General features: G+C 38.8%; 3 protein-coding genes across 4 annotated transcripts; 2 read left to right on the top strand and 1 right to left on the bottom strand.

The window, feature by feature from the left end:
* The first annotated feature begins 541 nt into the window (after nt 1–541).
* Nucleotides 542–3,596, top strand: LOC103131260 (oocyte zinc finger protein XlCOF6.1-like). Its single transcript, XM_007542862.2, has 2 exons — nt 542–801; nt 1,785–3,596. The coding sequence occupies exons 1-2, from the start codon at nt 759–761 to the stop codon at nt 3,053–3,055; spliced, it is 1,314 nt and encodes a 437-aa protein (XP_007542924.1). The 5' UTR covers nt 542–758; the 3' UTR covers nt 3,056–3,596.
* A 1,111-nt stretch (nt 3,597–4,707) lies between these two features.
* LOC103131229 (Kv channel-interacting protein 2-like) lies at nt 4,708–24,550 on the bottom strand. Of its 2 annotated transcripts, none has more exons than XM_007542834.2 (10): nt 23,635–24,550; nt 17,119–22,560; nt 7,652–7,750; nt 7,407–7,531; nt 7,123–7,192; nt 6,419–6,489; nt 6,081–6,188; nt 5,897–6,001; nt 5,365–5,427; nt 4,708–5,283 (listed from the first exon to the last, which is right to left on the bottom strand). In XM_007542834.2, the coding sequence occupies exons 2-10, from the start codon at nt 17,189–17,191 to the stop codon at nt 5,236–5,238; spliced, it is 762 nt and encodes a 253-aa protein (XP_007542896.1). In that variant the 5' UTR covers nt 17,192–22,560; nt 23,635–24,550; the 3' UTR covers nt 4,708–5,235. The 2 variants fall into 2 exon arrangements, with proteins under 2 accessions (XP_007542896.1, XP_016521547.1); XM_016666061.1 differs by having other exon boundaries at nt 7,431–7,531.
* LOC103131214 (zinc finger protein OZF-like) lies at nt 8,391–12,211 on the top strand. The gene is made up of 2 exons (XM_007542808.2): nt 8,391–8,665; nt 10,894–12,211. The coding sequence occupies exons 1-2, from the start codon at nt 8,623–8,625 to the stop codon at nt 12,105–12,107; spliced, it is 1,257 nt and encodes a 418-aa protein (XP_007542870.1). The 5' UTR covers nt 8,391–8,622; the 3' UTR covers nt 12,108–12,211.
* Nucleotides 24,551–24,742: the final 192 nt, after the last annotated feature.

The raw sequence follows: 24,742 nt of genomic DNA, 5'->3' as shown, positions 1-24,742 counted from the left end.
TTCTGATAGAAATGCAACAATTATTGTACCAAATTCAAATGATGGGTGTTTCTGTTATGTTTTAATGGGTGTACCTGTGGGGTTAAAAGGAAATTAAATTGCAGATAAGGTTGCAAAAAGTAGCTCCTTTGTCATGGTGGTTGACGGAGGTCAAATAGGATTTTAAAACATTCAAAAAGACTGAAGGAATGGTGCAAAGGCAATGGGAAGAAGAGAGGAAAGTTGGAGAAACGAAGATTGCAGAAAGAAACCGGAAAGAGGACATTGTTATTTCAATCAGATTTTTACAGAGTGGATAAAATTAAACATTATTCATAATCATAAACATATTTCAGGTAGATGTAATTATTGTGGACGGAGAGAATCAGTGGAGTGTGATGTGGCGCAAGAAGAAATAACAAAAGTTATTGGTTGAAATTCTTGTAAAAGTGAAAGACATTTTATGTAGAAAAACTCGAGTAATTAATGTTATCAGTATTTATTTAAATATCTAACAAAGAAAGGTCTAATTAAAAGAATATTAGGGGCTTTTTTATGAAGCAAAGTTAAAAAAAATTGTCACTCGGACACACACTATTCACCAGTTGGTGGCGGTAATGCACTTTGTTTGCCAGCCGCCAGTAAACACCAGAAGAAGAAGAACAAGAACAAGAAGAAAACACGAAAAAGCTGAAAATAGAGGCGTGGAGACAACAGTTCAGACGGTGACAGAGATTTGGAAACAGCTTTAAAAACGAGGACAAAGCAAACACAACATCATGGAGGCTCGTTTCTACCATAAGGATCTGTTGAACGGATTAGGTTAGTATGTTTTCGTGTCTGTTGCAGCTGAGAGACATTTTAAGGTGACTAACGGACTAATTACCTTCTTAAAGCTCAAATGCAGCCAATAGACAGTAAATGTTAAATACTAAGTTAGACGGTAGAAACGATCCAGGAAACCGATACATGTTATTTTCGAAACGAGGGTTCCCGTGTTAAAGAAAATCTAAAACTTGTTTTCAATTCGACAGTGGTTCCGACCAGACATGTAGAATAAAGCTTGGTTTATGGTTGATGAATGCGCTCTGTGAGGATCTCTGTGAGGATAACAGGCCAACTTACTCCAGCAGCCTTTTTTACCCTGTATCCAGCTCCCTCACTGTCCCCAATCAAATCATTTTATTTCACTGCTGTCATGATTATTGTTGTCTCTGTATTCATAATCAAAAACATTTTATAAGTGAGCATCCCACTTATTGGCAAATGCAGTAGTTTACCAGAGAAGAAAATGCCACAAGAATAAAAAATATATCTGTTTTATATATATATATATATATATATATATATATATATATATATATATATATATATATATATAATTATTACTTATTTATTTATTTATTTTTTGTTGCACTTATATAAAAGTCAGTCCTGAGGGTAAAAAGTGTCAGCTTTTGCTTTTTTCCTCCTGTAAAAATAATTATGCATAAAAATTTAAGTTATTAATTTATGACTTGTTCAAAGCTGAGACATACAGATTAGAAATATTATATTTTGCAGTTCATTTTTGGAAACTTTGCATATCTAGGGGTTTTCTAATTTTATAAATCAAGCGTTTTTGGACAAAACAGGCATAAAATTATGGAACAACTTTTTTTTAAATATGAAAACTTTATATTTATGGGTAGGTTTGAAGCTGTTGAAAATGGAAACTTAAACAAAAATGTTAGGCTTCAGATACATCAGCTCAGCCAACATTGCAGTCTACATACTTTCTAATATGTTCCCATGTTTTCCTGCAGATGTTAAGCAGATGTTGATGGTTAAAGAAGAAACTCCTGAAGACCACAGATCTGTTGCTGAGATGCATGACCCAAAGCCGCAGCAGATAAAGGAGGAAGAGGAGGAAGTCTGCATCATTCTGGGGACAGAGCAGCTCAATGCAAAGGAGGAGACTGATGTTACTCCTATAAAGAGTGAGGATGATAAAGAGTCCATTCTGCTCTCACAGAATCTTTATCAAGACCACATTAAAAGCAGAGAGCTTTCAGAAGAGGCAGAAGATGATTTCATTTCTGTAGTCATTAAGGATGACGAAGAGGACAGTGATGTAAATCACTCAGTGTCTGAGCTTGAACACTTGTCAGACTCTGGACAGAAAACTGAGGACGAGGACAGTGACTGGAAGGAGAGAGGAGCTCCTGAGTCAGACGGAAACATTAACAACCCTTGTAGCTCCTCTGAGTTTCCTGAAGAATCTGTTCACTGTTGCCCCGTTCAGGAAGACGTGACACATTCAGAAACGGGATCTTCGAGCTCGCTGCATAAGGAATGTTTTACAGAGAAGAAAAGCGTGGAGTCAGGAAGGAAAGTCCAGACTGGAATGAAGTTTAGTTGTGAAGACTGTGGTAAAGCGCTCAGCGGAAAATACACTTTAAACACACATAAGACAATCCACACAGGACAGAAAGCGTTCTGTTGTGATGTCTGTGGACGAAGATTTGGTGATAAATCGGGTTTAAAAAGACACAAGATAATCCATACAGGAGACAAACTTTTCTGTTGTGATGTTTGCGGACAAAGATTTGGTTATAAATCGAGCATAAACACACACATGATAACACACACGGGGCAGAAACCGTTCAGCTGTGATATTTGTGGACAGAGATTTAGCCAAAAAGGAAGCTTAAACACACACGTGAGCAGCCACACCGGACAGAAGCATTTCTGCTGCGATCTCTGCGGACAAAGATTTAACCGTAAGTCAAGCTTAAACACACACATGAGAACCCACACAGGCCAGAAACCATTCTGTTGTGATATTTGCGGACAAAGATTTAGCCAAAAATCCACTCTGACTACACACGCGAGAATCCACACGGGACAGAAACCTTTCTGTTGTGACGTCTGCGGACGAAGATTCGGCGACAAGTCAAGTTTAAACAGACACAAGATAATCCACACCGGACAGCAACCTTTCTGTTGTGTTATCTGTGGACGAAGATTTGGTAACAAATCAAGTTTAAACAGACACATGAGAATCCACTCTGGAGGGGAAATTGTTTTACACTGAATATTTGAACAACACCGCAGTAGACGACTGTGAAATAGTTGCACGTTGTCATTAACAACAACAATCTTCACTCTTTTCTCCTGTGTTGAAATTTGCATTTCACCCTTAAAGCCATTTATATAAGTCACTGATTTGCTTCCTTGTACTAATTGATCGTTTGTTTGCTAGGCATGTTTTATTCAAACTGTTTTTATCTGTTGTTCAGGTTGTGCTCTCAGTGCATGTGAACAGGTTTACTGTTTGAGAAAGAGAATCAAAGCACTAAGTTGACCATGAACTCCTCTGTAAACCACAGTTTGCTCGAGTCAAGATAAAGTCGGCCAATCTTTGGACTAAAGTGAATCGTGAGGAAAATGATCCCCAACGCAGCAGCAGATATAGATACTATCATCCATCCCTACTTAAAAAGAGAACCGCTTCTAATTATGGCTTTTACACCCTCGGCTTGTTTGTGTTGCAACTTGAGATGTTTTTCGTGTGTGTGACTAAGTCTGTATATTTGTTTGTCGTATTGATTTCAATTAAATACTTCAGAGTTGAATCTTGAGTGGCTTAATTTGTAACGTGCTTTCAGAACATGAAAAACACGGGAGAGGTCTTTGGTATTAGACACAAGTGTTTTTGTGTGTCTTTGTGTCTCTTGTACCTGGAATCCATCACCATCAAAGCTCTGCTGCTAAAAGCTCCAGACTGACAGAATCAGCGACAAGCACATGAACAAAATTCGTGCTTTCAAATAGAATCTGTTTTTTTTATTATTATTCCACAACACACCAGTGGAGTAACCACCTCCATTTATAAAACGTCTGAACTGTTTAGTGAACATTAGAGATGCGCATTATCGATTAACGAATTAATCTAAAGTTGATTGATCTCATCGACAGGCTAAGGATTAATTGATAAGCGGCCATTTTCTTAAAAACCTGAGTTTTCTCACATCAAGAAGGCCGAGCGTCTTTCCGTAACATAAAGGGCTACTGTTAAAAGTTTTCAACTTTAACATTATTTTGTTAGCCTTATTATGAACTGCCTGAGTAAACAGAACACTGTGGTTTTCAAACATTATCAAACTTAGACGTATTTATAAAATATAACACAACAAGAACCTCTTAGAGTCCTGAATAGAAAAAGAAAAGATGAAAATAGTGAAATATGTGAAACACCTTATCCACAATGAACAGAGAGATATTCACGTATAAGTACTGTGTGTGGTTCCTCTTGAAGGAAAGCTAAAACTTCGCTCCAACAGCCTTCAGATTCAACCTTCCTTATTTTCACAATGCTTCTTTCCATCATGTTACAGTTTTTCATCCCTGTTAATGCGACAACTTGAGCTCGACAAGAGTTTATATTTCAATACAGAATCGCATAAAGTGTGTTTTGCATCCCACGACAGACTCTGTCTGGACCGTTTCTCTTTCTCATTCTGGTACGTCCCCGCCATCTTTGTTTCTGCAACTCCGATGGATGGCGGCCAAACTGTAACGCTAGAAACAGGTCAAAGTGAACGTCACTAATCGATCAGAACAATTTTTAATCTAATAAGCCATTAGTTGTAAGTTGATTAATTGTTTGCATCCCCAGTGAACATTTCAATGGCTGGTAAAAAAAAAAAAAAAAAAAGACATACTTCATGCAGACACAATCAACAGTTGATGTTAATGTGTTAGGTTTTTACTAGGACACAGAGGTTGTTGGAAGATTATGGCTTCATTTCATGCGTTTATCTCATCTCAGGTTCCAGGACTGGACAGTGATTTCAGAAAGTTTGCAAACTTTACATTTTGAGCGCAACTTCATTGTTTGAGAGTGTTTCTGTAAACATTCAGGTTTTGTCTCTAATGTCGATGAATGTGCAAAGAGAGAAGCGCTCTCATCTTTTCCATGCATTAAAATATAGCAACTATGGCTGGTCTGGATTATATCTGGGGTTTTCTTATGTTACGTTAGCAGAGGTATTTACAGGTTACACGTCATCCCCTGCATACAGCCAAACACATTTGAGACATAATATTTGGCTCATTCTGCTTATTGTCTTTAGTTTCTAGGAGGTGGAGTGGATTTCCTCCGTTTTTTGTTGCAGGAACAGAAACCTCACCACCATTCAGGCGGGGAGCTGTTTAAAGGCAACAGAGCTCCAAACAGCAGTGGGGATTTTCTCATCTTCCATCCATCAGCATTCAGATGACGTTGTCAAACAAGTGCATGGAGTGCATGATGTTTTCATCCTGGATTGGAGCAGATAAGAGACCAAAATTAAAATAATTTTATTAGCTGCATGCATGTCCGGAAGGGAGTAAACTTCCAACCTTTTGGCATGTCTCCAAGAATTCCTCAATGGTGACCACTCCATCTTTATTCTTGTCCATTTTCTGGGAAAACGTGATACGCAAGTGGTTCAGAGAGGAAATCTGAAGTTCTTTGTTTTACATTTTTGCAGTGTAAGTTTAAAATATGGACTTCTACACATGCATTGAGGTGCAAATTTAATCATAAATAAAAAATAAAAAATAGATCAAATAAATGCATCATCCACTACTGCACTACTAGTTCAAACATACACAGAGACATTGTAATCTTGCGTTAAGTGCTAACATTTGTGTGGGGTAGTTATTAGAAGCAAATCAAAAAGAATCACCACTGAATGCGGGTTGCCGGTGATTCGACAAGTTTCACGGTTTGAACCTATGAGAACAGCAGCGCCTTCGCAGTAAATCCAGATAGAAAATATCAACAACCGTTTGGAGTCACTTTCTTCTTAATGGCCTGAAGTAAACACCATTCAGGCCAGTTCCAGTGCCTCTTCATTTAACTGTGGGTTTAATCGTGTCAGCGTTTTACCTGGAAGAAGCTGTCAACATGTTCCTTTGGAGCGCTGTCCCTCATGCTGGGGTAAGTGTGCTTCCCCATCATGTTGTAGATAGAGTGCATTATGTCTGTCATCTCCTGAAGCAAAAGAAGGGAGGAAGCAATAATAAGAAATGTTGAAGCAGACCAGGGCAGCTTACACAAAGAGTGAGCGTACTTCTCTGGTGATGCAGCCGTCCTTGTTCAGGTCGTACAGATTGAAGGCCCAGTTCAGTTTGTCAGTGATGGATCCTCTTAAAATGATGGACAGACTTACCGCAAAGTCCTAAAGCAGGGGAGCAGGAAAAAAAAACTAAGCTCGAATCAAATCAGGACAAAATGTTGACGAGTTTATACATCTTTAGTTTATTTTTAAGGCTGTTATACTAAAACTGCTTCAGAAGTAATGACTGATTAAATGGTTGAGAACATACGCCTTTTATAACCTATTATTATTGTTATTATTCAAGAGTCTGAGGACAGACGAAAGTATGAGAGGGAAGAGAAATATCTCACTTCAAAGCTAACCAGTCCATTGTTGTGGGTGTCAAAGGCTTCAAACAGGAAATGTGCGTACATACTTGAATCTAAGAAAAAAAAAAGAAACAATGAATCTAAATTTATTCACTGTACTAATATGACATTCTAAGCTTTAAGCAAAAGACACTTTTAAATTGAGTTCCTAGTCAAAAGGAAACTGTAAAATTAACAGCAGACGTAATCATTTTCCTTGTTTGAGATGCATTAATTCTTTTAAATTGTCGTCCCATCATCCTCTTACCACTTCCTGTCATCTTCTTAGTCTTTTTCACCAGTAGTAACTTCCGATTGTTAACACGACTCGTGTGATGCAAAAGAAAAGTATTTCCATTGCACCTTTGCAAAATACACTAATTTTGATACAGCTAAGAAACCACCTCATCCCAGCTCAAAAATCTATAAGAGAAATGCGGCTTGTTTTTTTTTTATATCTTTTTTTTTTTTAATAGGCGTGTTTCCATCAAGCTAACATATTTTTCAGAATTTCAATTTGCAATTTTATGGTCAATGGAAGCGTAGCTTATGACAGGCGGAAGGCCTTTACTGTCTAGTTTGACATCCGAATGTGAAAAAGCAGATTTAAAGTTTCACTTCCCCGACCTACACACACAACACATACTGAAGGCAGAGAGTTCACGGCAAAATAAAAACACTGACAAAGGCAAGAGACACTGGCTGACCTCCCTGTGGGAAGAAGTGGGAGTAGATACTTTTAAACATATCCTCGTTCACAACACCACTGGGGCACTCCTGCAGATACCAGAAAAAAGACACGTCAGCAGGATCCGTCAGCAGTCTGCTCACATACGCATACAGAATATAACAATTACAGATATTCTCAATATTAAAACCTCCTAACTGTCATGAGAAACCATTTTCTGGCATGTAGGCGTTTTGCATGTGACAGTTAAGGAGTTAATGAATGGAAGAGAGTCGCTCATTCCCAGCAGTTCTTCAAACTGACATTTTTGAATCCCCGGTAAAGAACCTGCAGCTCCTTTTTGCTGAAATTCGTCTGCTGAACCAGACTGTCAAGCCCCTCAGGTCTGTAGCACACTGTGGACAGCTCCCCCTCTTCAGTTATACTTCCTGTTTAGAGAAACAGAGAAACAGTGACGTTTTACCAACAGAGATCCACACTGAAGCATCAAAGGGCGTGGAAAAAAGATAATTTCATGAAAATTTGTGTATATGTGTAATACCACTTGCTTTGAGTAATTGAAGGGCTGGAGCCAGAGTGATAGCAGGGCAGCAGTTTGAGGAAGCGCTGTTTAATTGTCTTTTTGTTGGGTTTGGTAAGAGGGTTACCTGAAAGCAGCAAACAGGAAAAATAAACCATGGTGACAGAGCACAATCCAAACACTCCGAGCGGTACTTATTGAAATTTAAGACAGACTAATGTGTGAACTATTTTCTGTGTAAGACTGAACTTGAAATTGTGACACACCTGTTCTGCCACTTTCTGAGAAAGAGAAGTACTATCCAATATATCAACAACAACAACAAAAAAAAGATTTACTGGCTTCTATTTTTGTAGCAATATACGGTTGATAATCCATGATATCAAATGCAAAAAACTTAAATATCATTAATCAAATAATACTCTAAGGGAAATCCTACATACCTAAATCTAAAGTTTAGTAATTTTCCTGGTGTTTCAGAGAGTCTGAGCAGTATAAACATCTCTGTTTCTAATAAAAAGAAAAGAAAATGAGAATAAAAACAATTTATTTACAATCCCGCTGGCTTCTATTCATTTGTATAAATGTCTACTAACAACTGTCTTGTGTTAATATTATTATTTCAATGAAGTTTTGATTTAAAAATAAATAAAACGTGAAGCGGACACCCAGGCTCACTCTCCAGCACGGTAGATGGCGATAATGCGTCTTAACGTTGGATACCACCTATAACAAAAATAAAAAGAAAAATAATAAAATAAAATAAAAATCAAAGAAGAAGAAGAACGAACGTTCGCAGAGGCAGATTCTTCCGTTTGAGGCAGAACAAAGCAAGCTTTCTTTAGTTTGGATGAAGGCTGAGCTCCAACTACCCAGAAACTGTTTAAGGAACATCAGAAGAGAAGCTAAAAATGGAGACGACAGCTCGGACTGTGGCGGAGAGCATCAGAGGGAGAGATTCCTGAAGCAGCTAAAGACGAAAACAAGGTGCGACACATCATGGAGGCTGGTTTCAACCCCGCGGTTCTGCTGAACGGCTTAGGTTAGTATGTTTTCTTTTCAGCTATAGCTTAGGAACATTTAAAGGTGACTAATGGATAACTTTGTGAGCTCAAATGTAGCCAGTAGATGTAAAACATTGTGTTTTATTTTCTCGGTAGAAATATTCCGCGTCCTTCATGTTGTTAGTGATCACTCGGGCTTGGAAACCGATTCTGCTAAGAAACGGGATTATGTGTTAAAGCAGAGACAACGACTTTTAGCTAATAAGGATGCATAATATATTTTTGTATTTTGAAAGATGTTATCAAAAGAAGCTATTGCTCGTTTGTCACAATAGATATGGTGTTCCATTAGTACCAAAGATATGTCTGTGTGTATGACATCTTTATTAATGCCGCAATAGAAAAAGCAAAGAGTCAGGGAAGAGACTTTAGACCAGAGGCCAGGAGCAGATCTTCTCAGGAAAGGAGGGATTATAGCTCGTTAAGAAAAAGAGAAGGAAACTGATGTTTATGTGCAGCAATTTCAACTTTATTTTTTTGTAAGACCTTGTTATGGCACACAACACAGCCACTTTGACCGCAACATTTTGAGAAGGGTGCCACAAAATCAGTAATTTTAGGCTGCAACAATCACAGACAAAAGAGTGTCCTTTGCAAATACTGCAGTCACTTGGATAAATAACAGCCAGCAAAGCAAAAATATTGCACCAAGCCACAGACACTAAGCTAAGAATACCTAATACAAGAAATACTTAAATTTTGTACCCTAAGAATATTTAGTTGAGCCTACAAATACTTGTCGTTGTTCATTTTAGGTCATTTTTCTTTTAATTTCTTTTTACTTTTAAATGTGACTCTGTATTATGGGGCCTCATGCAAAATATGATTTAGGGGCGCCATGCTAAGCTTAATAACAATCAGTGATAATTTGTTATTTGCTGAGGTATATTTGTGAACAGACCAAGCTCAGACACAAAGATTAAACTCATAGCATCAGGGTGTAGCTACAACTACAAACAAACTATGAATTTTATTCTTTGCACTTTTACATAATTAACTAGCTGAAATTTAAATGTGAAATCATTTAAAGCTACTAGTTTGTACATGCTGAAACATTTAAACAGAATTTTATTGTGATGTACTTCTGACTAAACACATATTGAAATTCTGGATCTATTACTCTGAATTTGACCAGCTTGTTTGAAGACCAACCCAATAGCTAATTACTTATTTGGGATTTAAATGGAAAGCAAAAATATATAGAAATATATGATATTACTTATACGTTTTATTAGCTTTTTTTTAAGAATATAGTTATGTGTTTCTAAGTACTAATATTATTACCTAATCATATTGAATTCTGTCAACTTTTATCTTCTTTTGATGCAAACACTTGGCACACTGTTGGTGGACTGCGCTAGCACACCTACCACTACCAGGTGACCTTTCACATTGACAGCAGGCTGTGCAAGTGTACTGGAATAAACACAGACAACTTTTATTCAAAATATAACAGTCTATTAACTAAGACAATTTGCTGAATTGGGTATTAACATCCTTTTGGATAATTAACAAGACGGCGCTTAGTCAAACTTTTTAGTTGAAGTTTGGTCAAGCTAAGAAGTTTATGGTATGGTACATTTCAGTACCATATTTAACTGGTACTTTGCAGTCATCATAAAGACACTGACGTCATCATTAATGTCTGCTCAGGATGACAAAATAAATGACTCGTGTTGTAAACACAGCAAAATCAAGAACTGCTCCTTAGCCTAAGCGCTACAGAGCGTTTAATTGCAGCTGAAATAAATTATACAATTTGACAGGTTTTCAGGGTTTCTCCCAGTGTGTTATAAGCTTGGTGGGCTTATTACCAGTTAATAACCTTACAAAACAGATGTTTATACCCAGGGCTCAGTGGTTTGTTTACACTCGAGCCATTTAGCCTTAGACATGGCACAAATACACAATCAAGAGAACAATATTTAAATGGTCTTTTTTTTTCTAAGCTAATTTTCTCTGACCTCACTGGAACAATTTTTAGGAACGGGGAGATTTCCGGTGGTTAGTGAGTTGACGTTCCAATGTACAAATGGACGTGGCGGCAGCAGTGGTTAAACAAGCAGTGAACAGATCAATTTGGATCTAGTGTTCCTTCCTTCAGAGTTTTAACAAGCCATGATGTCACTTGACCACTCTGTGAAACTCCTTTTTCCTGGGAATAAAAATGGGTGATGAGCATAATGTGTTTCCATGTTTGCTCCAGATGTTAAGCAGATGCTGATGGTTAAAGAAGAAACTCCTGAAGACCACAGATCTGTTGCTGAGCTGCATGACCCAAAGCCCCAGCAGATAAAGGAGGAGCAGGAAGAAATCTGCATCAGTGTGGGGGGAGAGCATCTCAATAAGGAGATTGATGCCATCAGGTTTCCAGTCTCTTCTACTCCTATAAAGAGTGAGGATGAAATACAGTCCATTCTTCTCTCACAGAATCTTTATAAAGACCAGATTAAAGGCAGAGATCTTCCAGAAGAAAACGATGAAGGAGAATCCATCAAGATTGAAGAAATCGAACCGTCTCCGCAATCTTCTGAGACTGAAGATTCTGAGAATGACGAGGAGGACGACGATGTAAACCATGTCTCTGAGTTGAAACACTTGTCAGATTCTGGACCGAAAACTAATGACAAGAGCAATGCCTGGAAGTCAAACGGAGACATTCTTAACAAATCTTTTAGCTCGTTTGAGTTTGATGTTCACAGTTACTCTCTTCAAACCGGCGGGACACATTCACAAATGGGGTCTTCAAGCTCAGTTGATGATAATAAATGTTTTACAGAGGAGAAAAATGCAGATTCACAAAGTAAAGTACAGACAGAAGGGAAGTTTAGCTGCGACGATTGTGGTAAAACATTTGCTAGAAAAAATACTTTAAACAGACATAAGAGAACCCACACAGGACAGAAACCTTTCTGTTGTGATGTTTGCGGACAAAGATTTAACCTAAAACAAACTTTAAACATACACATGAGAATCCACACGGGACAGAAACCTTTCTGTTGTGATCTTTGTGGACAAAGTTTTAGCCACAAATCAACTTTAATCAGACACAGGAGAGTCCACACAGGAGAGAAACCTTTCTGTTGTGATTTTTGTGGACAAAGATTTACCGATAAAGGGAGTTTAAACACGCACAGGAGAATCCACACAGGACAGAAACCTTACTGTTGTGATCTTTGTGGACAAAGATTTCGACAGAAATTACATGTAAACATACACATGACAGTCCATACGGGACAGAAGCCTTACTGTTGTGATATCTGCGGAAAAAGACTTGGCCATAAAGTAAGCTTAAGCACACACATGAGAATTCACACAGGACAGAAACCTTTCTGTTGTGATATTTGTGGACAAAGATTTAGTCAGAAATCAAATTTAAATACACACATGAGAATCCACATAGCAGAAACCTTTCTGTAGTGATATTTATGGACAAGGATTTAGTAGTAAATCACTTGTAAACATACACTGTGTGTGTCCGCACAGAACGGATACCTTTCTTTTATGCTTTTTGTGGTGAAAGATTTGGTGAAAAACAAAGTTTAAACACTCATATGAGAATATGAGAATCCACAAAGGACAGAAACCTGTCTGTTGTAGACGAAGATTTAGACAGAAATCACATATAAACACACACACACATGAAAATTCATCCTGGAAGAGAAACACTTGAACTGCATTGTTGCAGTTGGCTGGAAAATATTTGCTTGTCATTAAAGGCAACAGTCTCCACTGGTTGGTTTTCAGCAGTAAATTCAGGTAATTTTTGTATCTGGGGCTGGGCAGTATGGCTGAAATGCATAACACAACATAACCATTTCATATCACAGTAATTATTGTTTAGTTGTTTGGTTTAAATATTCATAATACTGTCAAACTGGTGATGTGACCTTTCCTCTTGCGCAGTTGTTCTCATTTCTTTTCACTCCGTGTTGTGCTTTTCTACTTTTAAGGATTTATGGGAAATGGTGACAAAACTTGAAAGTGCTCCCACATACTGAAACATTCTGTGAACTGATCATGGGCGGCTGAGATTTTATTGCCGAGCGCAGCAATTGCCTGCATTTCTTGTGACAAATGAACTCATTTTCTACAACCTGAATGAATAATATCACGTTTAGTAAGCTAGATGGACAAGTAGGCCTCTTTCTTCTCCACCAGGGCATCCATCGCACAACTGTCGGTGGCAGCCACGGCACTGCGACTGGCGTCTGTCGGACGTATTTTTTCTATTTTCTATTGATATTGATCACGTCTATCACAAAAGACATTGTTTCATTGCCCAACCCTATTCAATCTTAAAACATTTTATATAAATCACTGATTTGCTCAGTTGTGTAACTGGTGGTTTCTTTGGCAGGCATGTTTTATTAACTGTGTTTTATCTATTGTTCAGATTGAGCTGTGGAACAGGTGTGTTATCAGTTTATGTAAATAGTTTGGTTGTTTCAAGAAAGAGAATTAGAGCACCTCTTGGTAATTGAGTTGACTATGACCTCCTCTGTACAGCAGAGTATTCTTGAATCAAGATAGCCGAAGCTCTGGCCAAAGTAAAACATCCACAGGACAAAGATCCTCAGCACAGCAGCAAATCTAAAAAGAATTTGATTTAAAAACTTTGTCCTCTTGGAATTACTATAATCTCATCAGAGCTGTGCTGAGATGCAGACCTCAACGAAATGAATTGGAGAAAAAAAAAAGCCCAAGATTTTATTTTTGTGTCTGCATTTAGTCGTCTGATTGGTGTTCATGGCGAAACTTCCAGGTTCTGCTGGAAGTTTTCTCCTTTTGAGACTATTTTTCCTTTTCATTGTCACTGTTGAACATCCAGCAATGAGGGTCTGAAACTGACGTAAGGGTGGTGTAAGGACTATCAATCCCACAATCCACTACATTAACCCACTTTCAGTTTCAGTAGGAAAATTAGTAGTTTTGGGTACGAAACTGATCATGCTGCATTCCAGTTATCTTGTAACTGGGATTTTTCAGTCGGGTTTGACGTCAGACCTGAGCTATAACAGCGTTCTAGTTACAACTGGGTCGTCTGTTTTTTTTTTGTTTGTTTGTTTGTTTGTTTGTTTTGTTTTATTTTATAGTCTGTATTTTTGCTCTTTTTACCAGAACAACCTCATCTTCTGTCAACCACAGCTTCTTTTGTCCCTGGTTTGTGAAGTAGTTTTCAGATGCGTATCTCTGTGGCATGCTGTGAAGTGTATCTCCAAGAAAAAGAAAAAAAAAATGCAGCAATCTCCTCCTGAAAATTGCTGTTGTGTATTTAGCTTTTGATCCTGATTGGGACCCAGCTTCTTGTGGAAGACGAAACAATGTCCAGAAAGCAGCTGGAAAACCGTCACTGGCTGCCTTTAGGTTCTATGTTTGGTGGAGTTTGTTCCCAGCATTTGGTCAGATGTGGAGTCTCCTCCTATGAATTTGTTGTACTCGCCCACAGCTGTTGGTTTGGGGACAGATACCGTCTGATGTTTCCAATCTTCTGCCAGAGGAGCGCTGTCGCCCCTTTGTACACAGAACGGACATTTGTACAAGTGGAAACCTCTCTTGTATCCATCCATATTGCAAATGGAGGGTCGTGATCTCTTTGAATGTCTTGGTGACCTTTTACGCAGGCCATTTTCTGCGGTTGTAGGAAAACCAACTCTCCCTAGCTGGAAACCCCCCAAGGCCCGAATCAGAAACTATTGGAGTCGGTATCTGAGAGTACTTGCTTGTGATTGGTCAAGCAAGTACCAATCACATAAGCACCACCGAGGGCTGCTGTAATGCATCATGCACATTTTTTCTATGTATGTGTACATAGACAAAACAATGTTAACTGGTTTCTCAAATTGGTGACTGTGTGGTGTTTTTATGACGTTTTATTTTGGGGTTTTATGATGTGAAGCACTTTGAACTGCTTTGTTGCTGAAATGTGTGATGCAAATAAACTTGATTCATTGATATATGCCCTCAAAGTGAAATTTCTCAACATGTTGGCACTTTTTAAAATTTCTCTATGTTGAACAGTTCAGGAATTACAATAATGAGCCAAATGCTTGGTAATAAAGACGGTTAAGAAGTCGGGATTTCAACATGGTGACGCAAGTGAGCATTGCTAGCAATACCTCTTACGAACATTTTAAGCTTTACTTTCCATAAACAAACTTGGGAAAACTCATTTGCAGGCACTACATGTTTTATTGACTGAAGACACACACTTTCTTGTGTGTCTCGTAACAAATGTGTTTCTACCACATCTTCCTGTTGATGCATTGAGCGGCCGTAGGTGAAGTCGTAACTGGGGGCGGTCGGAATTGCTTCCGGTTTCCAGGGTGGGAAATCCGACTTCAGAGGGCATTCCAGTGGGTTTATCTGTTTGTTTGTTTGTTTGTTTGTTTGTTTGTTTGTTTGTTTGTTTGTTTGTTTGTTTTCAAACGACTCATAACACAGCTTTTTTCGCACACCTATTTAAAGTAGAATATTATTGAAGTTTTTATTCTGCTCTAGAAGCAATAGTCCTCGTTTTCCATGAAAACAACTCCATAAAAAAGCAGCTTTCCATGACGTCACTTTGACCTCGGGGTCACTGTGACGTGGGGCGAGATGCAAAAAAAAAAATATTTACTGTATCAAAAAAGTGTGACATGAACACACGAGGTTTTCAGGACAGCTGATAAATATTGAATATGACCCTTTCTGAAAGAGCTGCTGGACTTTAGTTTTTAGCAAGAACAGGTTCTTGCTAAACCTGTTTTTTAAACAAAGGCTTTCTTTGTTTAAAAAACGGTTTGTTTGCATTTCCTCACACCTGTTCAGTGTTTGGTTCACCTGGAGCTGAATCCATGTACCGCCCTGCCTCTGACGAGCAACGTCTTCTGTCACTGAAGTAGTTTACAAAGATTCTGAAATCGTGACGTTAACAGCAGTAAAAGTGGCTTCTTGGTTATTTTTATATGCTACTTCAGATTGTTTCACTATATTTGGGAGCTGTCAGAAGAAGGACAGAGAGACTCAAAGAACAGAGAAATGTGTGTGTGATCTCCACAGAGGAGAGAAATAAACACAAAGATAAGAAATACACTGATCTCAGCCTACGTAGGCTCCCACTGACAGGTATAACTTTAGCCTTTTTTCACAAAAAAAGTATTTTATTTCAGTGCAGATTCATAAACTATGGTTTATTTTAAGGTATACATTTAAATACTTGTTCCTCAACCTTGTGGCAAATTATATACATTTTAAACTATTCTGAGTGGAAATTTGATCCGTCTTCATGTTAGGAATAATAAAATTAAGAGATGTGTGCTGTGCAAGTACTGGTCTGTGATCAGGATCAGTTTGCAAGTTTTCTCTTTTTTCTTTTCAACCACGACCACAGACATCAAGGTTAGGGTTATTAGAATCTGTAGAGCGAGTACGTCTTACACACACTCCACAAATCTGGCCTTTCCTAAGTGTCCAGATGACAGAAAGCTGCGTTTGTAGTTTGTCACGAGAACAAGGCTGTGGCAGCATCATGCTGAGAGCTTGCTTTTCTTGAACATGGTTAGAGATGATATAGTTGCAGCAATAAAGTAATTCCACAAGTTTTGACTCATTAACGCATGTCACAATTTTATGATTTGCCGTTTTTGTTCTGTTGCACTTACATCCTACTTAATTACATAAAACCCAAATAAAACACTGTGAAGTTTGTGGCAGTGACGTGAAAGCTTTTGCACTCTTTACTCCAAAGATGTTAAAGGTGAAACAACCGCATTAAGAAAAAAAATTCTCTGAAGAATTCAGAGCAGCTACTATTACTATAAATAGATTATTTCTAAATAAATCTTTCTACCCATAAAACGCCTCATGATTTTGAGCAACAGTGAGTCTTTTTTTTTTACTTCAAATTTCCCATCCTTCATCCTAGTGACGCAAAAAAAAAAAGTGGATATGCGTTAAATGCGACCCATAGGGGCGCTGCGCTAGTGGGGGCGCCAAAGTGATGGCAGAAAAATTCATTCTCGTCCGCATTTTCTGGATTTAACAGCTGCCTGTGGGCGTGTAAATAATGTAGTCAATACCAGAGGCATGACCCTGATTAGGCGGCACCAATGAGGGGCGCCGGATGTACACTTCATGAAGTAGTTGTGCTCCTGCTTTCTCCTGTGGTTGCGTCACGATCATTGCTCTATGTTACCTTCTGACATTAAACAGCATCAAGATCAAATCCATCCAGCTTTTTTTTTTTTTTTTTCCCCGCTGGTAAAACTGATTGAAAGTTAATTCCTGTGCGTGATACCGCTCTTTGAAACATGCGCTGATGTTTACTGTCATTCAGTAAGAGGAAATCAATCAAAAGCTATTAGTTAGACCAGGGCAGCAAACAGCATTAAATAAACAATGCTGCTGCTGTCAATGATGATGATGTGATCATGATGATGAGTAACCTTACCTGTGAGCGGATCGAAGGATCTGTCCAGCTCTCTGGAGTCAGACAGACTCTGATCCTGACTCCTGGATTTCATCCTTTTCTCTTATTTTTCACCAAACCGCCGCGCTGCGCTTCATTCACGTCTTTACTCCCGCTGACATGTCAGTCTGTGCGCGCTGCTCAAACAAAAAAAATAAAAATAAAATAAATAAAAATAGATCAACAAAAGGAGGAAATCTGTCTCTGCGGTCCCTTCTTTCCCCAAACCGGAACGTGTTTTCTTCCTCCGACTCTCATCCACGGTTCGGATGGATTCTGTGGAGGTCTTAGATTCAAGTGTCACTTTCCTGATAGTTGGCGCACAACAACTGGATCCGTGCTGAGTCTGTCCCGCTGGTGCGCCTCACATTTGTTGGGAGAGAGGAAGGGAGGGGCGGGGGGCGCACAGCGTCACAGAGAAGCGGAGAGATCTGCGCTTATCTGCGAGACGCTGGAAAGGAGAAAGATACGTGTTTTTTTTATTATTATTATTAATATTATTGACTTTTTTTTTTTTTAAAGCAGGCGGCCAGCATATTATTTTCCAGACTCCTGAGTCTGAGCTTTAACTGGGCCATTCATTAGCATACTTTAAGCAAAAATAATTTATATTTTATTTGTCCTAGATCCTTTGGATCCATCCTGATCTATTGTCAGTCAGTAACACGTTTTCTATCAGCATCCCCCGCATCCTGATGCTGCCACAACCAAGTGTTACATTGAGGATCTTGAATTCATTGTGATTTGGAGTATTACACTTTAACACGGGGTTCTGGCTATTTGCCAAACAATTTAATCCTCGAGTCCCTTACACGAACTGAGTGAGCTTTCTTGTGACCATTTCTTGCGACTCTACCATGATGTACCTGAGCTGTAGATCAATGCAGTTATTCTTTAATTATCATGTACTTCTCTCTCTTCTCTGATTAATGTCTACCTTGCTGAGTGCTCTCAAATGACCAAGATCCGCGGGTCGTTGGTTTTGCGTGTCATTTTGTTTCAAAAGATCATTCGTGAGTTTGACATTTTTTCTGTCATTTACTTGACTTCTGTGTTGTTCAGTCATCTTTCTGTTTCTCAGTGATAACTCTGGTCACTTATCCCCTCAGTTCCTCAGTTATCCCCTGACTCAGTTGATTAAACCTGATCCAGTAATCACCTCCCCACAATTTAAGCCTCTCTGTTTCAAGTCGCTACTTTCCAGATCCTTCCATTATTAGGTCTTGTTCGGTGTTGTCACTTTTAAACTGCAAGTTCTGATTTCTCCTTTGAGTTTGTTCTGATGATTGTTTGTTTTTCTTTCTTTCTTTCTATAAATATCTTCAAGCTAACCAGCCTCTGACTGAGACTCTATAGATAACTTCTAAACGGGATTTTATTTATCTGTATTAGCGTAAGAGGGGGTTAAATACAAATGCCAACCACACGGTTTAGATTTTTCCTTGTAAAAACAATTGCACAAAATCTCAACGAACTCAATTAGCTTGTCATTTAAATGTGATGAAATATGAAAAATAAATAAATAAATTGGGGTGTAAATACTTTTTCAATGAATTGTATACTGAGAGTTGTTTGAAAAAAAAAAAGAAGAAAATTTACCAGCTTTTTGTTTAACAGCGACCCTTTGTTAATCCTCTTATGTGATTAGCCTCTGGACGGCTCTGGCTTATTTATTTACCTGATTATATTTTTGCAATCACCAACATGTTCCTGTTTTTTTTTTTTTTTTTTTCTATTATTGTAGACAGAAACGTATCAGTCTGCTGCTAAATTCACTGAAAACCTTGAGTAGAAAATCCTCCCCCAAAGAAAGCTGGATGAATCGGATTCACATCTCTGGGAAAACTCACACAGCTTCCTTGTTCCCAGAACCACCAAATGTGTCCCGTTAAATATAAGCCTTTTATCAGACGAACACTGATTTTTAAAAAGCGTCACTAATGGCTGCCACCTAAGAAGCGCAGTACCAGTTACAGAAATTAACTATTTATCAGCATTTCTGATTTTTTTTTTTTTTTTGTCTCACCAATTCAGTGGCACACCCTCTATTTGTGAGCATGTTTCCTCGGTGTTTGAATCAATAGGAAGGAGAGAAACCCATTGAGGTTCTGGACGGGTAGCAGCAGTTAGCGCCGCCATAATTAGCTCCCACTGGTTTCGCTTATAATCATGCTGCGTTCAATTTGTCTCGGAAAGTCGGAGCTCGGATGCCGGAACTGGTTGCGTTAAACCAGAGGGGCTCTGCTAACCGAGGTGAAGCTCACAGCTGCTAGCAGAAGAAAACCAGGGCCAGAGAAGCTGGCCCTGGTTTTCAGACCCCTGAAAGATATATGTTCAAAGAAATGCTTTAATTTAATGAACATGCTAATACGTGGCCAGAGTTGTCAGAGTAACAACTTGAATAGAGAATCTGCAGGTGAAGCTAAAGGCCTTCAAACGAACAATATCAAATTAACACATGGTAAAAGCTGGTTAGCAATTATGAGAAGAGTTTGATTTGATTATTTGAAAAGGGTATAAATCATTTTCAACATGGATGTTTTTTTTTAATAAAATGTGTTTTTTCCCTCTTTTACATTGTTTTATCTGTATGCTATCTAAAAAAAACTCATCTGTCATCATTCTGTCATTTAGCAAATGAAAAATCATCATGGGATTCCCAAATGAAGCAATGGAAAAAGGCCTCACTTCCTGTCAGTGAGGTGTTATACAGTGCATGTAAATATCTGAAGTTGGTTGAAGGTCTTTCTGAATCATTTCCAGTGAGTTGAACAGACGAGTTCTGCTGTTTTTGTAGATAATCCTTCCCTGACGTGAGAGTCGGGATGTTAGTTCACGTGTTTGGCGGACAGAGCCAAGCCTCAGCCGGCGTGTTAAACCGTGTGACTCCACATTAACGCTGCTGCGTATTCATGAAGTTTCATTGGAGCATATCAGCCTCCTCATCAAATATTCATCTGGGTGGAGATGGCATCCTTTGTCTCCTCCGAACACCCACTGCACGCTTTATTTAAAATAGTTTTTCTCTCTGGGCTGCAGCCTGGAAACAAACTTGGCTCCTTTAGAAGACGCTGGTTTATGACGTTTACTACGACAGATCATATGTGGAGTGAATTTGTCTGTCAGAGGATTATTTTTCAGAGTGCGTTACAACCCTCTCCGAGCATCAGTCAGAGCTTGTTATTGGTTATCTGTCAGCTCCGCTTTCCACGGGCGCTGAACTTCTCCGTAAAGGAGGTGAACAAACATCAATACTGCTGGATTTACTAGTCCTAGGGCACAGAGTGCATTTAAATACCTCTCTGGAACAGCTTTGCTTTCTGCCTCTCCTCTTTTTGATTCTTTATATCTCACTGGGCCTCATTTTTCTGTCTCTTCATTCTCCATATTTCTCCTTTGTCTCCAGTCTTTCTCCTGCAGCCCGTGGATTATTTCTCTTGGTCTTCCGATAGAGGACGTAATAATCCCTCACTCGCCTGCCTGTCTTTTTTTTATTTTTTTTAAAAGCACTCTGTTCATCACCAACAAGCATTAGTTTTTTTTTTTCTTCCTGGAAAAAAGGATTTCTCTTTTTCTGATGTTTCATCATTTTATTTGAGGGATATTTTCCAAGTACTTCCAGAGACAAATAGCCACTTTCCCAGGAGTTGGAGATGGATGTTTGAAAACATATCATTTCCTTATATTTTATGGCTTTGTTTGAAGAAAAAAATATGTTTTGCACGCGTTTATTTTCTATTAAAATACTTTTTATTTTACCAGGTCCCAGGAGATCCCAACCAAGGTTTTGATGTCTTATTTCTTGCTCCTTACTCTTTAGTCAAAACAGATTAAACATTTTCAGCAGTACTGACTGCTGAAAAAAAAACAAAAAAACAATGGAAAACTTTTTCACAATGTAATTAACAGGAAAGCTGCAGCTTGTGCACCCTGATTCCTAATACAGCCCTGGGCAAACACCCGTATCACCAGCCGCCACCCATTTTGTTGACTGTGGCTCCTCAACGGGTAGAGAGTAGTTATCCTGCAGCTGGAAATGCAATTGTCACATTTTGAAATTACTTATGTTCTCATTTACTCGCTCGCAAAACTGTGACCATGTTTGTTCACAACTTTTACCAGAAGTCCTTCAAACTAAATCAGCTCTTGCATCCTGCACCAAACACAAAACCCCCTGGATATTTTCAAAGCTCTTTTTCCACGAAACACGACTCGGCCGAGCCCAGACGCGCTCCGTCTACCTGGAGACAAGCCTCACATTTCACAGCTGCTAAACGGGGAAACTCAGGAGAAACAAACGACCCCAGACAAACAAAAAAAAAACACGTTTGTTTTCAGTCGCTGTATTCATCAAAAGAAAACATCTTTCACTGCTGAGTGTAGTGACCGAGCGCACATTCGCTGATCTGATGAAAGGTTATGAAAGAAACTTGATGTGGCGATGTATTCATCATCTGACAAAAAAAAAAAATTAAGTTGGAAAAGAATGTTTATTTAAAAAAAAAAAAAAAACATAAATACACCTACAGGATTTAGAGATAACAGACAGGCCATACACTGGATAAAATTGCATAATTAATTGTTGACTTTAAACCAAAAATAATCACCTCAGAGAGTTTTATATCAAGGTTCTTTGTCCCGCTATAAACAGTCATAATTAGTGCCAAAACGCACACAGGTGTGTGTGTGTGTGTGTGTGCACACCTCAACACTTGCAGGTTAGTTTGTTAAAGAGAAATGACGGTAACAGCAGCAGGGATATCTCATTTAGCTGTCGTCAGTTTTTAATCACTTTGCGGCGTCTTCGACTCAATCACCTTATTGTTCTACGCTTCAACAGAAATAAAAGTAGAAAATACTTCAGAGAACCAGAGGTTTTGTTTCTTTTTACATTCACTCCACTCCAGATTTTCAAGAGCAAAAAAACAAAAAAACAACCTAAAAATCAACAAGAGTCACTCGGGTCAAAACGGCTCAGAACCACCATCACCTCAGCTTAGGGAACACAGAAAACCTAAAATGTCATGAACTGGGATTATTTGAACAGCAGGAGGAATACTTTTTGTTCCCCTGTCAGTAACAGTCCAGCTGATTGCATTCAGACACCTCCAAAACCACAGAAGAAGAAAGCGTGGACAAGTACTGGACGGCTGCGGCGTCCGTCGGTTTTCCACCGCTTGGTTCACTTTGACAAAGGTTGTGGAAATGGAAAGAACCGTTGAGGACTTGTCTGGTCTGTGTGCGAGTGAGTGTGTGTGTGTGTGTGTGTGTGTGTGTGTGTGTGTGTGTGTGTGTATGGGTCCACATGCACATGAAGGCCAACCCAAAGGCTCAGGAGATGGTGGAGAACTCTTTGAGCAGCACGTCCTGACTCAGCGTGTTCAGAGAGACGTTCTTCCTCACGTTCAGACTGATGGAGCGCACCTGCAGACAGAAACGGTCGTCACCGGAGAGAAAACACACACTCCCACCGAGCCGAGGACACACACGCACACACGCACGCACACAGCCTTCTAGCGCTCCTAAAGCTAAATTATTCCAAGAAAAGGCAGTGGGCGGCAACAGGCAGCTTGTTTGTTTCTTGAATGCACTTCCGACTTGGTAGTTTGAAAAATATTTGAAATAAATATGTTAATTCTATATTTCTATAGACAAAATAATACAAAAAATTTGGTAACACTTTATTTGAAGGGCTGTGCATAAGACTGACATAACATAATGATCATAAACACGATAGAGTCTTCATGAACTGGTGTCATGAAGTGTCGTTCGGTAAATAATGACACTTTTAATGTAAAGTTGCACTAGAAGTTGCATTAAAAGTGCAAACTTTGCATTATTTGGTCAGTAATGACCCTTTTAATGCAAAGTTCTATTAAAAGTCCATTAAAAGTGTCATTATTTACCAAATGACACTTCATGAAGACTCAGTTCATAAAGACTCCTTCATGTTCGTAACAGATGTTATGTCATGTTTATGACAGTGTCATGTCAGTCGTATGTACACCCCTTCAAATAAGGCGTTGCCAAAAATTATTACATCTTAAATGTAAATGAAAGTTAATCTGATCTTATTAGTTTAAAAAGTGGTAAAAAAAAAACAAAAAAAAAAACAATACGCCCCCCTGGTGTGTTATTAACCTCTTAAATGAATTGGATGGTCTCAGAGTGACCAAAGTAACTAAATGTGATATTCATCACAGAGTGGGGTTTCAAACTGACCGCCTAAAGAAAAAGCTACACTGAAGGAACTTAAGATTTACAAAAATTCAACACAACTCTTCCATTAGAGACGCAGTAAAAACAACAGACTGACGGGCTGCGGACGGATAGAGCGATGATGAAAGGAGAGAGGATGGACAGACGGAACAGCAGACGAATGGATGGTTAGAAAGACAGATGGAGAGATTAATGAATGACAGGACGGACGGGGAAAACTGAAGCGCGACGGACAGCGGGGCTGGGTGAGGAGAGAGACGAACGCATCGGGTCTCTCACCAGCTCCTTGAAGAACGCAGCTTCTTTTGGCTGCTCTGAATATCTCTCAAACTGGTCCAGACCGTCCTGCAGCTTCAGGGTCAGAGTGTCGTAATTGGAGCGGACCACCTCCAAAACCTAAAGAGGTGAAAAACAAAAAATAATAATAATGATAAGAGAAATACGGGTCGTGAAAACAAAGCGCTATATGATTCAAATAAGTTCCCGTGTCTCAGGGTGACACGGTGAAACAGAGAGAGGAAACGTAAATTATTGATGAGTTTTTAAATACTTCACTGCATTATTTTATTCATGAAGGATCATGTGGAGAGACGCGATGCTTTGTGGTGCAGACCACCAACCGGGCAACTAAGTGTCATTAACAGACTGCAATCCTGCCCAGATTAATCTCTCTGCGTCTCATAGCTTCTATTAATCCTCAATTTTTAACCTAATTTATTATTTTGGTGCTTTTATTTATTTTTTTAACCACCAAAGATCAACATCAAGACCAGAATCAAAGTGCTTTCCATGAGGAAAACTTTGCTGTGGTATAATAACCAGATGAATGGACTGGTTAATCCTCGACTAACCAGCAATCCTATTTACTGAGAGGCTGAAAATAATCTGGCTGCTGTTAGAGGTCAAAGGGCACTGCAGCTTTAAAAGTTGTATTTTAGGAATACAATTTCTACTAAATATGCTTTTTGTATCTTTTTTATCCTTCCACGGTATAAATAATGTTTTTTTTCTTTCTTTGCATAAAGGCGACTTGCGTAGATGGTTGAGTTCGTAAAACACTTTGGATCCTGCGTTAACCCCTCACTTCGCTCGTGGGCGTCTGAAGAGGTTTTGATGAGAACAGGTGACTTGACTCTTCAAAAATATATTTTGTTGATTCATTTGTTTGATGCACTTGCATGAATAATTAATCCAAAGAGACCTCAGACAAACACATACGAGCCGAACGTTCAAACTAGTCCCTCCTGCTTGTTCCCGTGTTTCGGCCCCAGCGGACTCGGAGCTTTTCTAACGTCAATGCAGTCGGATTCGGTGCCGTTTCAACAGATGTGAACCTAACAACGTTAAACATTTGTCTACTATTTATTCAATTTAAAAGCCAATTAAC

Source organism: Poecilia formosa, unplaced genomic scaffold (genome assembly GCF_000485575.1).
Source record: "Poecilia formosa unplaced genomic scaffold, Poecilia_formosa-5.1.2 Scaffold11, whole genome shotgun sequence".
Lineage (NCBI taxonomy): Eukaryota > Metazoa > Chordata > Actinopteri > Cyprinodontiformes > Poeciliidae > Poecilia > Poecilia formosa.
This window is presented reverse-complemented; position numbering and strand designations above follow the sequence as displayed.